This window comes from Ochotona princeps, chromosome 33 (genome assembly GCF_030435755.1).
Source record: "Ochotona princeps isolate mOchPri1 chromosome 33, mOchPri1.hap1, whole genome shotgun sequence".
NCBI lineage: Eukaryota > Metazoa > Chordata > Mammalia > Lagomorpha > Ochotonidae > Ochotona > Ochotona princeps.
In genome coordinates, this window is record NC_080864.1 from 3771718 (window position 1) to 3785490 (window position 13773).

At 64.0% G+C, this 13773-nt stretch overlaps 1 protein-coding gene across 2 annotated transcripts; it reads right to left on the bottom strand.

Moving 5' to 3' along the window:
• Positions 1–897: 897 nt before the first annotated feature.
• Positions 898–13495, bottom strand: HDGFL2 (HDGF like 2). 2 transcript variants are annotated; one of them, XM_004595622.2, is made up of 16 exons: positions 13317–13495; positions 11588–11664; positions 11354–11492; positions 7889–8089; positions 6464–6580; positions 6306–6374; positions 5738–5903; positions 5537–5612; positions 5121–5433; positions 4290–4393; positions 3234–3307; positions 3023–3093; positions 2579–2680; positions 2272–2488; positions 1575–1701; positions 898–1195 (listed from the first exon to the last, which is right to left on the bottom strand). In XM_004595622.2, exons 1-16 carry the CDS (start codon positions 13386–13388, stop codon positions 1099–1101), a joined length of 2022 nt encoding a protein of 673 aa, XP_004595679.2. In that variant the 5' UTR covers positions 13389–13495; the 3' UTR covers positions 898–1098. The 2 variants fall into 2 exon arrangements, with proteins under 2 accessions (XP_004595679.2, XP_058514075.1); XM_058658092.1 differs by having other exon boundaries at positions 898–1198.
• Between the last annotated feature and the right edge of the window lie 278 nt (positions 13496–13773).

Consider the following 13773-nt stretch of genomic DNA (forward strand, 5'->3'; position numbering starts at 1 on the left):
CACAAACGTGCCCAGGCCTCTCCATACCCTGGGATCCCTCTAATTGAGGGGGGCTTGTCCTCCCCCCATCTGACCTGAGAGCACCCAACCTGACAGGGCCCTGGGAGTGGCTCCCCCACAAACAACCATGCTCCCTGCCACTGTCCACCTGAGCCGCTGCCCACAGCCTCTGCCACACGCCAACGTAGCCAGAACCTGGTAGTAGACAGCGGAACCCCCTCCTCCCTCTCAGAGTGGCACATTGCCAAAGCTTCCTGTGCCTATAGCCAGCACTTCCGCTCAACCCATGCCATCCTGGAGCCCACAGGGGTGACCCCAGGCATAGCTCCTTCCAACTGGGGACAGGGCTGGGACGGAGGCACGTCTTGAGCCTTCCAGAGCCTCTTCCTCACTCAGCCACCACACCAGGTCTGGGGACTCCAGCGCAAGTCTGTGTGGGCCACCCTGCTGAGCTGGGCGAGGCAGGCAGGGGCGACACATGCCAGGAGCCCCTGCCGCAGGAGCTGGCCAGCCACCGTGAGCCTGGGGTTACCTCCTGATGGAATGACGCGTCACAGAGACGCCGTGGGAAGAGTGGAGGTGGCACTGTCTCCCTGCCCTGGGCCTGGGCATGAGGACGCAGGGCACGGCCTGGGGTGGGTATGGGCGGCAACTGGCAGGAGGGGTGCGGTCCCTGGGCACAGCACGCACAAGCTGCCAAGCGCCGAGTTCACAGGGATGTCACTTTCTCTTGTCCCCTGGAGAGGCCTGGCTCATTTCCTCACGGCTGGCCCACCCGGGGCCCCCTGCGCTGTCCACTAGATGGCCACGGTTTGTTCTCCAAAGGACATTTTTTTCTCCAGTTCCGGCTGCCCAGGACCCACCAGGCCAATAAAATGGATGTCTTATTTTCATTAAAAAAAAACCCTTTATAGTCATTTCATGTCGCTCGGAAATCAGAGAAACGAGGCAGAAGAAAATCCAAGGGGACAAATACAAAGAGCATGGTGTCCCCCCACAAGTTCTCAGCTCTCCTGGGAGGCTGGGGAAGGACGGGGTGGGTAGGGCTACGTGCGGTGAGCTTGGGGCCGGGGCCGGGGCCAGGCCGGGCTGACCCGCTCAGCTCTCCTCGTCCGGGGACTCCGAGTGTAGCCGCACCCTCTCGCGCTCCGGCTGCTCACTCCCAGGCCTCTCCAGCTCAGGGCCCTCCCGCAGGCTGCTGGGGGTCGGGGGGATCAAGCAAAGGGTGGGCCTGAGGACCCTCCTCCTGGCCCTGGGACCCCGAGGAGTAGGGCTGCTGCCTTCTCTCTCCTGCCACACGAAGGGCTGCAGTTGGCTCAAGGGCACGCCTGTGCCCTGCGCCCTCTATGCCCAGGCCAGCCAGGACCAGCACCAAGTGGCACCTGAGTGTGACCACCATGAGCCATGCCTGGGGGGGGCAGCAGGAAGCCACCTACCCAGACAGCTTTCGAAGCCCTGGAGCTGCCACGGGGAGGGCCACGCCCAGGGAGGCAAAGCCCTACTGGGTTCTGGGGTTCTACCGCAAATGTGGGGGGTCAAGGCAGAGACGCCCTGGCAGCCCCGTCTGCACTCACTCGTTGTGCAGGTCTTCTGAGGCGGCGCAGCCAGGTCCCTCCTCCAAGTGCGGGTCACCCTCGGCCTCCTTGTCCTCTGTGCTCTCCTTCTGGGATGTGGCCTCGCCATTCACGGGCGCGGAAAGCTCTGGAAGAAGGACATGAGGCCCATGGCAGCTCGCAGGACTGTGCCCAGGGACCCTTCACCCTCGCCCACCCATGCACAGTGAACTGGCCTCCCCCTACTCTACGGGAGGTGTGGTGCCAGGCTGAGCTGGGCAAGGTCTCTGGGCCAGGTGCACTGAGGCTGTCCCAGGATCTGGGTCCTGGTGGGAGCCCAGCAGCCAGCTGCACCCCCAAGGGGCTTGGCCTGGCCCACAGAGGTGAAGGTCCCGGCACGAGCAGCCGTGCTAACACGGAAGGACCTGGAACAGATGCCAGCCTCGGGGCTGCCCCCAGAGGCCTTCGGCCGCCACCCTCCGACTGGACATGGGTGCTCAGGGCAGCGCACACCTGCAGACCTGCTATCACCAACTCCTTTCCCCAGCCTGGCTCCCCAGACTCCCATCAGCGGCCTCTGGGGGGCGCTCCAGGCCTGAGCCCACAGGCACGTGGACACAGTGTCCTGGCCTCAAGGGCCCTGCCAGCTGCCCCACACCAGGGGGCATGTGTGCAAGCAGAACCCCCCTCTCCTTGGACAACTGCCCGGGCTGCTCACCGGGGCTGGGCTCCGCCTCGGCCTTCTCCTTGGGGGGCTCCTCCCCCGGCAGCGTCTCTCCGGCCTTCTCTGCCTCGGCCTTCTCCTTGTCTGTGGGGCCTGCCTTGTTCGCTTTCTGGATCGCCTCGATCTTGGGCCCCAGGACCCGCGACTTGAGCCGCGTGTACACCTCCGCCGCCTTCTCCATCACCTCCTTGTTGGCTTTGTAGCGGCGGATCTGCCCGCAAGAGGATCTACTCATGTGGGGGCAGAGGCAGTAGGGCCTGCCACCCCCACCACCTGAGCAGCCCTGGCCCCTGCCCCGTACCTTCTTCAGCGTGGCCACCACGTCCGTATTCTTCTGCAGGATGTGAGAAGTCACTTGCAGGGTCCCCAGCTGCTCCAGCGCGCCCAAACACCTCTTCACATCCTGTTGGGGGAAAGGAGTGGACAATGAGCGGCAGCACCAGGTAAGGGGGTCCCGGCAGCCCTCACGGGGCAGGGGACCCTCTCCCACAGAACACAGCTGTCTGCACCCTACCCTAGCTGGCAGGGAACTCAGACGGGGCAATAAGCAGATAGACATGTGGAAGCTGGGATGGGAGCCTGGCTCCTCAGGCCAACTCCAGGGCTGCTGGCCAGAGACCCCCAGCATCCCGCACGGCCCTGCCCTGACTCCCAGCACCTGACTTCCGCAGGAGCCTTAGAAGTGCAGGGTGCAGTGAGCCGGGGTGGGGCTGTGGCCCCGGGACGTTAAGAGAGAGGAGCTCACCGGGTTGTCCACCTTCAGCGCGAACTTGATCTCGCTGTGCAGCTTCTGCAGCTTCTCCTCCACGGAAGGTTCTGGGCCAGGGGAGAGAGCAGCGCAGGGCCTGAGCAGCGCACCGTGGGGGAGGACTGGGCCACGTGTTGCTGGGGGTCCCCTGGTCTGGGAGCCCAGGAACTCCGTCCAGGGGCAGCCACCGGCACCTTGCACCCCTCACCTTTCTTCTTCTCCACCTTCTTCTCCGGCTGGAACCCCTCGGACCGCTTCCGGGTCCGCTCCACCTTCGCAGGCCTGTGGAGAGGCACTTTTCCTCAGACGGGTGCTGAGCCAGGCCTTTCTCGGGGACCAGCCTGCCCTACAAACACCCAACTCCCACACCAAGAGGTCAGGGCCTGGGGGAGACCCTGGGAGAGGAGTCTGAACAGGGGGTAAGGCTCTGACACACCCTAAATTCAAGGCAAGGGTTCCGGGGAGCTGTAAACCCCAAGCCGCAGCCCTGGCTCTCGGCAACACCACTCACCCAGCATGCTTTGCCCCAGCACAGGTGGCAGAGCTGGCACCATCAGAGGCAGCAGGTCTGCTGCTCAGGGGCCCCAGCGGCACGTGCACCAGAGGCCACATCTGCACCCCACCCTGTGCCCCCACCATCACGCCCAGCCACATTCTCACGGGGTGGGCTTGGTCTGGGAGGGCCAGAATTCCACTCAGCAGCGGCAGGCTAGGAGCAGGGACACCCCTGACCCCGGGAAGGCAGCAGAGGATGGCTCAAGTCCCTGGGTCCCTGCCACCCACGCAGGACACCCACATGGAGCCCCTGGCTCCTCGCTTCAGCGTGGCCCAACCCCGGCCGGTGCCACCATCTGTGAAGTAAAGCCCCAGGCATCACGGTGCCAGGCGCATCAGGCCAGGAACCTTCCTGGGGGTGGGGCCACCGCAGGCACCACAGCCGGGGAGCAGCGTCCCTGGCCGCCACCCACTCCACACACCCCAGCCACCACGGCCACAGCTGTCCCCAGAGGGACACAAATCTCAGGTAATGACCATGACCCCGGGACCCAGAAGAACTGAGAATCCCCTGGGGAGGGCACAGGGAGCAGAGCTGGGCGGGGCATGGGCTGGGGGGTGCCGGCACAGGGAGCAGAGCTGGCCAGGCAGGGGCTGGGGTGGTGCTGGCACAGGGGACAGAGCTGGGCGGGGCAGGGGCTGGGGAGGTGCCGACGCAGGGAGCAGAGCTGGCCAGGCAGGGGTTTGCTGGGGCAAAGGTGGTACTGACTTGGCTCGGGGCCTCTCCTCGGGCCGCCCCCTCTTCTCCTTCTGGCTCGGCTTCCTGGCGGACTCTGTGCTTGGGAGCTGCAGCTTCTTGGCTGATTTCTTGGCCTGCAGTGGTGGTCCACGGGGGAGGTGAGCTGGCACATGACAGGTGGCCCCCCCCCACCCCAGCCCCCTGTGCGCCCTGCACGGGCACCGCAGTGCCGCTGTGCCACTCTCCTGGGCCAGGGCTGCCAGGGCCGGGTACCCATCCTGGGCATGGACTTCGAGTTTCACCTAGAGGGTCAGCTCCTCTTGTCCAGGAGCCCTGGGAGGGAGGGGATGGCTCAACGACTCGCTGTGCCAAACAAGCAGAGGACCGTGTTAACTCCCGCTTCCCCCAGAAGGAGGCCTGGCCTGCCTGGGCCATCGGGTCAGAACTCTGCTCAGACCGGTGGCACGGAGTTGGGGGGGGTGCTGCTGCCAGCCATGCTGCTGCCACACTGCCTCCTGGGGCCTCCCAGCTCCTGCACTCCTGGCCAGGGAGCATCTGTGGGCGCCTGAAGCAGCCTGTCCCTCCTCTGCCCACAGCACCCCTGGTCCCCACCTCCCTTGGGGTCACAGACCAATGTCAAGGTCACTTCCTCAGCTGTGGCCCCTTAAATCACACACACACCCACACACCCTGCCCGGTCCAGCATCCAGGGTGCCCTTAAGCCCCTGGCGAATGCATTAGCCCACTGGTCATCCACCCTTCCCCAGCATAGGGCGCGGGGCACCCAAGGTGGTTCCAAGCATGCAGCAGGCACCTGGGGAGTGTGCGGCGGCCCAGGCTGGACGAGCTGCGGGCACTCACCTCGCGGTCAGGCTCCGCCTCGGGTTCCGAGTCCGAGGAGGACGGCGGCCCGCGGCCCCGGCCCCTGCGGCCTCGCTTCTTCACAGGCTCTTCCTCCTCCCGCAGCTCATCGCCGCTGCTGCCCCCACTGCCTCCGCGCCCCGGCTCCCCGCGCTCCGCCCGCTCCCGGCGCCTCTCCTTCTCCAGCTGCTCCTGCTCCCGCAGCCGCCGCAGCTCCTCCTCCAGCTCCCGCCGCCGCCTGGCTTCCAGCTCCCGCCGCCGCTCCTCGTCCCGCCGCTTCCACTCGCTGATGCGGTCCACTTCGTCGCTGTCGCTGAGGGTGTGTGGCGGGGTAGGGGACAGTGAGAGGGGACCCCACCCTGGGCCGCCCGCCCGCCCGCCTGTCCGGGAGAGCTTCGCAGTGGCCTGACAGGCACCTGTCGCTGCTGGAGCTGGACGGAGGCCGCTCCGGCTTGGGCTTCCGCCCTCGGGGCTTTGGGGGGGGCTTCTCAGCTGCAGTGTGAAAAAAAAGGGGGTGATGTCTCAGATGGTCTCCCCCAGGCCTTGGAGCACCCCAGGAGCTCCAGCGCGGTTGAGCTGGGACCGGGAGAGGCTCAGGATGGCAGGTCAGGCCCCACCTGGCTTCCGGCCCCGAGCAGGTTTCTTTACGGAGAGGTGGGAGCCGGACGAGGAGGAGGAGGAAGAAGAGGAGGAGGAAGACGGTGACCTCGCTGCAGTCACGGGCTCCTCCTTGGGCCCATCCGAATCAGCCTTGCAGTCCGAGTCCGAGGCGGAGGGGGCCTTCTGGGGAGGGACAGGTGGTGCTGGGGCAGCGTCAGCGCTTGGCCCTGGGCCCCAGACACCTGCCTCAGCCCCCACAGGCAAAGCTCCCATGGCTGCTGTCCCTCTGGCCATGAAGGCCACGTGTCTCCTAGCCTCCCAGGGGAGGAGACGAGACTGGGGGAGAGAGGACACGACTGGGGTGCAGGTGTCTCGGTGGGCCCTGCCCCCAATACAAACGCGTGCCCCCCCCACACACACACAGCCCCCCAAACCACTCAGACCATCCAGGCCATGAACACCCACACTCACACTGCACACTCTAGCACACCCAGCACCTGTAGATGTCAATACACACACACGCATTTCCCCTCCTCCTCCCGATGCACCGTCCCAAGTTGGCCTGGAGCCCCACAGCAGCTCTACCTTCTTGCGTGCTCCCAGCGGTGCCCGCCGTGGTGCCCGGACCACGGCCTTCTTCTCGGGCGTGAAGTCCTGTGGGCAGAGTGACAGCTGTAGGGGGGCCCTGTGGGCAGCCCAAGAACTCTCCCCCAACCACCCCGTGGCCCCGGCCACCTGCGCACCTGGTCGCTGGTCTTTTCCGACTCCGAGGAGCTCTCTGAGTTGTCCTCCTCGGACGGGGACACGCTGCCTTGGTCCAGGTCACTGGAGGCCTTGCGTGCTCGCTTGGAGACCGACATCTGAAAAGGGAACCCCCCCCATGGGGTGAGCGGCCAGGTTAGCCTGGGGTCCCTTGGTGGGAAGCCCGCTCCCATGCCTGCTCTCAGCCCGGGGGGAATGGGGACCCATGTGAGGGACGTTACACTGATGACACAAAGACAAAGCCTGCGTGCGGACGACGCAGGGCAGGTGCCTGGGGAGCCATGGAGTTGCATGGCAACAGAGCGCCCGTTTGGGAGGGGTGCCTTGAACACAGACAGTAATGCCGGCCACAGCACCGTGGCCATGTCCTGTGGTCCACAATTTATACGTACCCACCAGACACTGCCTGCACTTACGGCGGCAGAGCTGAGGCCCGGCTCCCCTCATGTCCTCCCCAAAACAGACACACCCAGCAAAGGGCCTGCCCAGGTCGGTGGCCTTGCGTCTCCTCAGGGACGGGGAGCGGGGACGCCAAGGAACAGCAAGCCAGGGGGCGGCAGGATGAAGCCACCTGGGTCCCTCTGGGAGCCACACGCCACTCACTCCAGGGTGCCCAGCACAGACACTATCATGGGTCCCTAGGACCCTCCCTCCTAAGGAGCAGGCAGACCCAGGCAGGCAGGACCAGGTCAGCTGCACCCCCAACCCTTGCCGTTCCAAGGACCCCGCAGCATCACCTTACCCACAAAACCCTGTACCCACCCTGGCAGGAGACCCCCATGAAACGCCAGCTCAAAGCCCAGCTCTAACTGCAGGGTACAAGACCCAGCCAAACAAGGCACCTCGAAGGAGAACGTGGCCCCACAGCGAGGAGTGGGATGAGTGCTGGGGGTACCCTGTGGAGGGGCTCCCGGAAAAGGCATGGGAAAAAAAAAAAAACAAAACAGTCCAATGCTGTGACTAAGCAGGTGCAGCTGCTGGAACTCAAATCTTTTAAGGAAAACAAAACAAAAAAAAGGACTTGGTCAAGTCTTTCCTGGCGCAGTTCACGCATGGCGTGTCCCGGTTAGCTTGTACTGTTTAACGCACGTGAGCAAGGCGTGGCAGCGGACTGCAAGCACTCGTCGAGCAGTGGGACTGGGGGCGTCGGGGGGGCCACGACAGCACGGACACAAGGGCTACAGTGCGAGGGCCGCTGCTAGGAGCCCCAGAACAGAACAGAAAGGAAGGGGACTGGGCTGGAGGGGTTGAGGCAACGAGCACTGCCAAGGGAGCCAGGCCATGTCTGACGCAGGACCACTGCGAGTTTTCAGGACACGAGAGGACAGGCGGCTGCGGCCAGCCGCAGGCCCGGGGTCTGAGGGGGCAGCGGGCAGCCACAGGCCACCTGCAGCGCCCCTCCTCACCTTCAGCGCCGGCGTCTTCCGCTTCAGGCCGCTGTTGTCGCTGCTCTTGTCGGAGTCCGAGTCGCTCTCCATTCTGTCGCTGGCGGCTGCAGCCGTCACGGCGGTCACGGCCATGACCCCCCGCTCCTCGTCGTCCGAGTCCGAGTCGCTCCTGCCCGCAGGGTCGGCCTCGGGGGCCTCGCTGTCCGAAGAACTCACGGGCTGCGAGGCAGAGCCGACCAGTCACCACACTGCCTGGATGGGTGACCTTTCCCTAGGGTGACCCGAAACGTTGGGGTCCCCAGGACCTGAGGCCCCCACACGCTGGAGAAGGGGCCAAGATGAACAGATCTATAGGTAGGTGCTGTACTCCAGCTATGGGACCTCAGTCCCCGCCCAAGGCTCAGTGTCTACATCCAAGCAATGGGTACTGCACTGGGGTGGGGGGCAGCACCCAAGGTAGTCCTTGAGGCACATTGGACAGTGGTCAGGCAAGCCTGGAAGAGCCCCCCAAATGTGGCTGTTAGCGTATCTCTGGAAGAGGACCCCACCCCAGGATGGGATCCCAGGGCCGCGAGGTCCCGTGCTGCTCCAACACCAAGAACACCAGGCCAGGGAGTGACAGCCCCCGACACACACCCCTCAGCACCTCGAGTCTGCACTTGCTGCCCCACTCCTGCAGCGGGTCGCAGGCTTGGGCAGGGTGGGCCCCCACTCCCCTCGCCCCTGGGAGCAGCCACCACAGCCACGGGAACTGATCAATATGACTCCCAATCATTGACAGGTGGAAGGGACCAGTGGCATTCAGGGGTGGGCAGGACATCCTGTCCACGGCGCAGCAAGGGGTATGGGGCACAGGGAGCTGGAGCAGAGGTGGGGTGACAAGGTCCCTCTGCACCTGGAAGAGGTCAGCAGAGTTGGGACGCGGAAACCAGGACCCCAGGTGGCTCAAGTTTCAGGGAGCAACAGGGACGAGCGAGCCCTAGCTGTTTTCAGCCATCACCAAGCGACTTACCTGACACAACTAACAAAACACCTGCTGTCGCCTACAGGTGCCCGCCCTGGGCCGGCTCCCAGCCTCACGGTGACACGGAGCACCTAGCACCCAGCCACCTCCACAGGTCCAATCGGCCCATGTCTTCCCACATGACCTCGTCTCCCAGGTAACAGCTCATTTTTTTTGAAGAGAAGTTGATTGACATTCGTAAAGAGATGCTATCAATTAAAAAGCAAAGTGGGGGAGGGGATCCCAGCGCAATGGCTCAACTGGCTTACCCTCCCCCTGCAAGTGCCAGGATCCCATATGGGCGCCGATTTGAGCCCCAGCTGTCCCATTTCCCATCCAGCTCCCTGCTTGTGGCCTGGGAAAGCAGCGGAGGACGGCCTGATGCCTTGGGACCCTGCACCCACGTGGGAGACCCAGAAGAGGCTCCTGGCTCCTGGCTTCAGATCAGCTCAGCTCTGGCTATTGTGGCCAGAGGCCCCACCCTGTCGTTGTGGGCGGTGCCCAGCACATCTCCCGGGACGAGAGACGCAGCGAGCCTGGGACGTCACTTCTGAACCTGTGAATAGCTACCGACACTGCGAGCCCTCGCTCCAAGCCGACAGGGGCCAGCTGGGCCTCGCTGCGCAAGGCGTGGGGCTTCCGGGCCTCCGCCTGCTGTTCATTTTTATGATAGAAAAACAAAACTAAAACAAAACTAAAACTAAAACTAAAATAAAACTAAAATACCTAGCCTGGCCATGCGTGGGACGGTTTAGGGCGGAACCACGGGGCCGGCGCGGGGACACGGCGGCCAGGCTGCCACCTGAGACACCCGTATCAGAATGCCAGTTGTAGTCCTGGCTGCTCCCCTCCCGATTCAGCCGCAGACGCCCCCCATGGGTGCCCCTGCCAGCCACACGGGAGACCCGGATGGAGTTCCAGGCTCCTGGTGTTGGCCTGGTCCGGCCCCAGCCCTTCCGGCTACTAGGAGAGGGAAGCAGTGAATGCAAGATCTCTCCGCAGTTGCCTTTTTAACCTTGCTTTTCTTTTCTTCCTTCCCTTTTTTAAAAGACTTATTTATTTTTATTGGAAAGGTAGATCAAACGCAATTGAGAGAAGCAGACAGAAAGATCTTCTGTCTGCTGATTGAACCCCCAAGTGGCCGCACTGGCCGGAGCTGAGCTGACCTGAAGCCAGGAGCCTCTTCGGGGTCTCGCATGCAAGCACAGGGCCCCAAAGCCTCTTTTTTTTTTAAGATTTATTTTTTTTATTGGAAAGGTGGATACACAGAGAGAAGAGACAGAGAGGAAGATCTTCCGTCCGATGGTTCACTCTCCAAGCAGGCGCAACAGATGGAGCTGAGCTGATTCATAGCCAGGAGCCCCTTTCGGTCTCCCTCGCCTTGCAGGCACTGGGATCCCATACGGGCGCCGGTTCTAACCATGGCCGCCCCACTTCCCATCCAGCTCCCAGCCTGGAGGACAGCCCAAAGGGAGTGAATCAACAGATGGAGAATCTTTCTGTCTCTCCTTCTCTCTGTGTATGACTTTCCATTACAAATAAACAAATCTTAAACACAAGCAAACAAACAAAACAACTGTCAACTTCCAACCTCTCCAAAGCCTTCCCCCGCCTCGGGGCCGATTTACGGGATCATCTCATCAAGGGTCCAGCATTCCAGTTTCTTTCCCTTGAGGGCAGGCCTCTGCGTGGTAGGCGCCCAGCCCCGCTGCGGGCACCCAATAAAATATTACAGGGCAGAGCGATGATTCAGCGACAGGTACCAGGCCAAACCGTAACGAAAGCCCAGAAGGACCGCGAGTGCCTCAACTTCCGCCGGAACATTCACCCCAGCAAAGCATCCAGACACACACAGATGTGAGATCCCGGAGAGTCTTTCTGTTGGGTCTTCCTGGAGCGCTCAAACACCCCCACACCCCGACATGCAGGTCCCAGACACCCGCCACACACACCAGGACACACCAGGCACGAGACACTGCAAGAATGATGCCAGAATCCTGGACCATGAGCTCTCGTGGGCAAGGCCTGCGTCCCAGCCATGCCAGGCCCCCGCGTGCCATGCCGCGGGGAGAGACGCCCACACAGCGAGGCCTCCCAGGCCACCCCGGGACCCCAGGTGGCCAGGCAGGAGCAGGCACTACACCCCCCCAGCACTTCCCAGGCCTGCTCCCCTTACCCCCAGCTCTGCTTCTTACCCCACACCATGCCAATGCCCGTGCCAAGTACCCCCCGCCTTGCGTCAGCCTCATTTCCGCTTTCTCAACGCACCCCCGCACACCCCAACTTTGCAAGGACACTCTCAACTTGAATATCCACACACCGCCTCCTTCGTGCCCCCCAACATCGGAGTCATATGGACAGTTTTCTAGCAACTCCAATGGCATTCTGGGACACCAACGTGGGCCCACATCACAACTGGAGGAGTGTGGTGAGCCTGTGCTGCCAGCAGCACCCCCAGTCCTCCCCGGCCCGGCACTCACCGGAGGGGCGCTGTAGCTGGCATGTGGATTGTTCTGGATCTCCCAAAGCCCCTCGTTGAAGCCTTTCCTCTTGTTGGGCTTGCCGTACTTGTCCTTGCACTTGTCGTAGGGGAACAGGTCCTTGGGCCCCAGGAAAGCTCTAGAAGGGGATGAATCGGCGGGGTTGGTCCAAGGTGAGCCGGGGCCACCACCCACCCACCCACCCGCAAGCGAGCCCTGGTGGGTGACACTTACGTTTCGTGGGTGCCGAAGAAGAAGATGGGGTATTTGTTGGGAGGGGGTTTCACGGCACCGTCGGCGATGTCATCAATCTGCAGAGAGGCAGCCGGGTGGCTTGCGGTGAGCAGGCAGCCTCACACCTCCAACCAGCCCAGGATACACCCACAGAACGCACGCAGCGAGGCGGGCCTTCACCCCAGAACCCCCTCTTTCTAGCCAGCAATCCAGCCTGTCCGGAGCAAACCCCGGCCCCCCACACACATCCCAGAACCCCCTGATGCCCAAGCAGGTACTTGACCTGAACCAATATGGACCCACGAAGCCAACAACGGGAGGAGAGGGGGGTGCCAAGCTCAGCTCCTAGGAGCTGCGGGGCCCCTCACCGGGGGAACCCCTGCAGCCCTGGGAGCTGAGGGGGGCAGGCTCCCCCCACCAAGGATGCTGCCAGAAGCTCCCAGGGCTGCAGAGCGTGGGGAGTGGGCTGCAGGAGCCAGGCCCAGAGCATCCAGGAAGTCCCACCCTCTCCCTGCAGCCCCATGGGCTGCGGCAGCTGTCAGTCACTCCCCCTCCACTTCCAATCAGGTGCTTGGAAACGTTCCGTGCTCCAGAGGAAGGGGGCGGCAGGGAAGACAGGAGCGAAGCTGCTGCGAACTTTCCCTGCTCTGGTCAGCTCTCCTCTCCACAGGAGCACGGCCAGGCGGGGTGCGCTCCCTGCACCCCCATCTTCAGCACTGTCCCTGCACTGGCACAGCCCCCTGGAGGTGGGTGGGCAGCGGCCACGGCCTCCCTGGACCCAGTCCAGTGCGCCTGCCTCCTCCTCACATCTACATGCACGTTCCCTGAGCTGCACGCTGGGGCATCCCAGGCTCTGCCCGGAGTGCTTAGGGGCACGGCTTCTGGTCCTGGAACCCCGGGGTGCCTCGGGGCACAGCTTCTCCTGGATCCCGGGGTGCCTCGGGGCACAGCTTCTCCTCCTGGGTCCCGGGGTGCCTCCAGGGCACGGCTTCTCCTCCCAGGACCCGCCCCTGATCCTTGGCCGCCCGCTGCAGTAGCTCCCCAGGACACACTTCCTGTGCAGGTTGGAGTCTCCTCCCATCCTGCACCCCAACTTTCACCAGCCTCTGCCCCCGCCGGCCTTGGGGGACAGGGAGGAACAAACCTAAACCCGCAACTGGGCACCTGCCCTACAGTCCTGGAACTCTATCCCAGGAGAATCGGGGACCCCCCACTACCCCAGCTTCCTCCAGAGGGGAACACTCACAGAACGCTGCGGTCCAGGTGTAAACCGCATCCCAGATCAGCTCTCCTCCTCCAAACTTCTTCAGTCTCCCCCAGACCCCTCATTCACACATCCAGGGGTCCTCCCCTCCAAGCTCCATGATCCCCCCCCAACACAGCCGGGGACAGCATGGCCTCCGGGGGGCCGGTGGGGGGGACCCCGAAGTCGCCTCGCGTCCCAGGAGACCACGCTCCAGTCACAACTTCTCTCCAGCTCCCCCTCAGAACCCGCCCCATGCCCCCCTCAAACCCTGCTGCATCTCTGAGCACCCCGAATTCCAGAGCTCGCTCGGACCCTCAGAACGCCCCCCAAACACACGCACGGAACCCCAAGCGCGGCTTCCTCACGCAAGGATCTCAGGCGCCACGGCAGCTTCCCTCGGACCCTCCGAAGCCCCCCACAAAGGCGCCCCGAGTGCGGAGGGGGGGACCCCATGCCCCACCCCACCCCCGAGCGCGGCCTCACCCGGGCGGGCCAGTGCGGGTAGCCCTTCATCTTGGCGAACACCAAGTCCCCGGGCTTGAAGGCGTAGGGCATGCTGGCGGCGGGAGGCCCAGGCCGCGGAGCGCGGCGGCGGAGCAGCGGGAGGCGAAGCCGGGGGCGGGAGCGGGACGCCGGGGGCGGGGGCGGCCGTCGGGGCAGCCGGCCGGCGCCTACTTATTGGGCTCGGGGCAGCCGGAAGTCCCGCCCTCCGGCGCTCACTGGCCGGTCGGGCTGTCGCTCCGAACCACGTGCGTAGGGACAGAGAAGCGCGGGGACCAATGAGGAGAGGGGCTGGAGACTAGCGAGCTAACGGGATTGGATAAGGGGGCCCAGAGGCAAGGGGCGTGACCCGGAGGCCTAAAGGGAGGGGGCGGAGGTTAGCGGAGGTGAAAGGGGAGAGGTGGGAGGAGGGAGAGGTGAGGAGCGGGAGGCGGGACGT

Excerpts from the sequence above, each read along its gene's own strand:
- HDGFL2 (XM_058658092.1), bottom strand. The coding sequence starts at position 13,388 with ATGCCCTACGCCTTCAAGCCCGGGGACTTGGTGTTCGCCAAGATGAAG. Across the intron at positions 11,665-13,316 it reads ACCCGCACTGGCCCGCCCGG|ATTGATGACATCGCCGACGG; the intron begins GTGAGGCCGCGC and ends GCCTCTCTGCAG. Across the intron at positions 3,308-4,289 it reads GAGGAGAGGCCCCGAGCCAA|GCCTGCGAAGGTGGAGCGGA; the intron begins GTCAGTACCACC and ends GCCTCTCCACAG.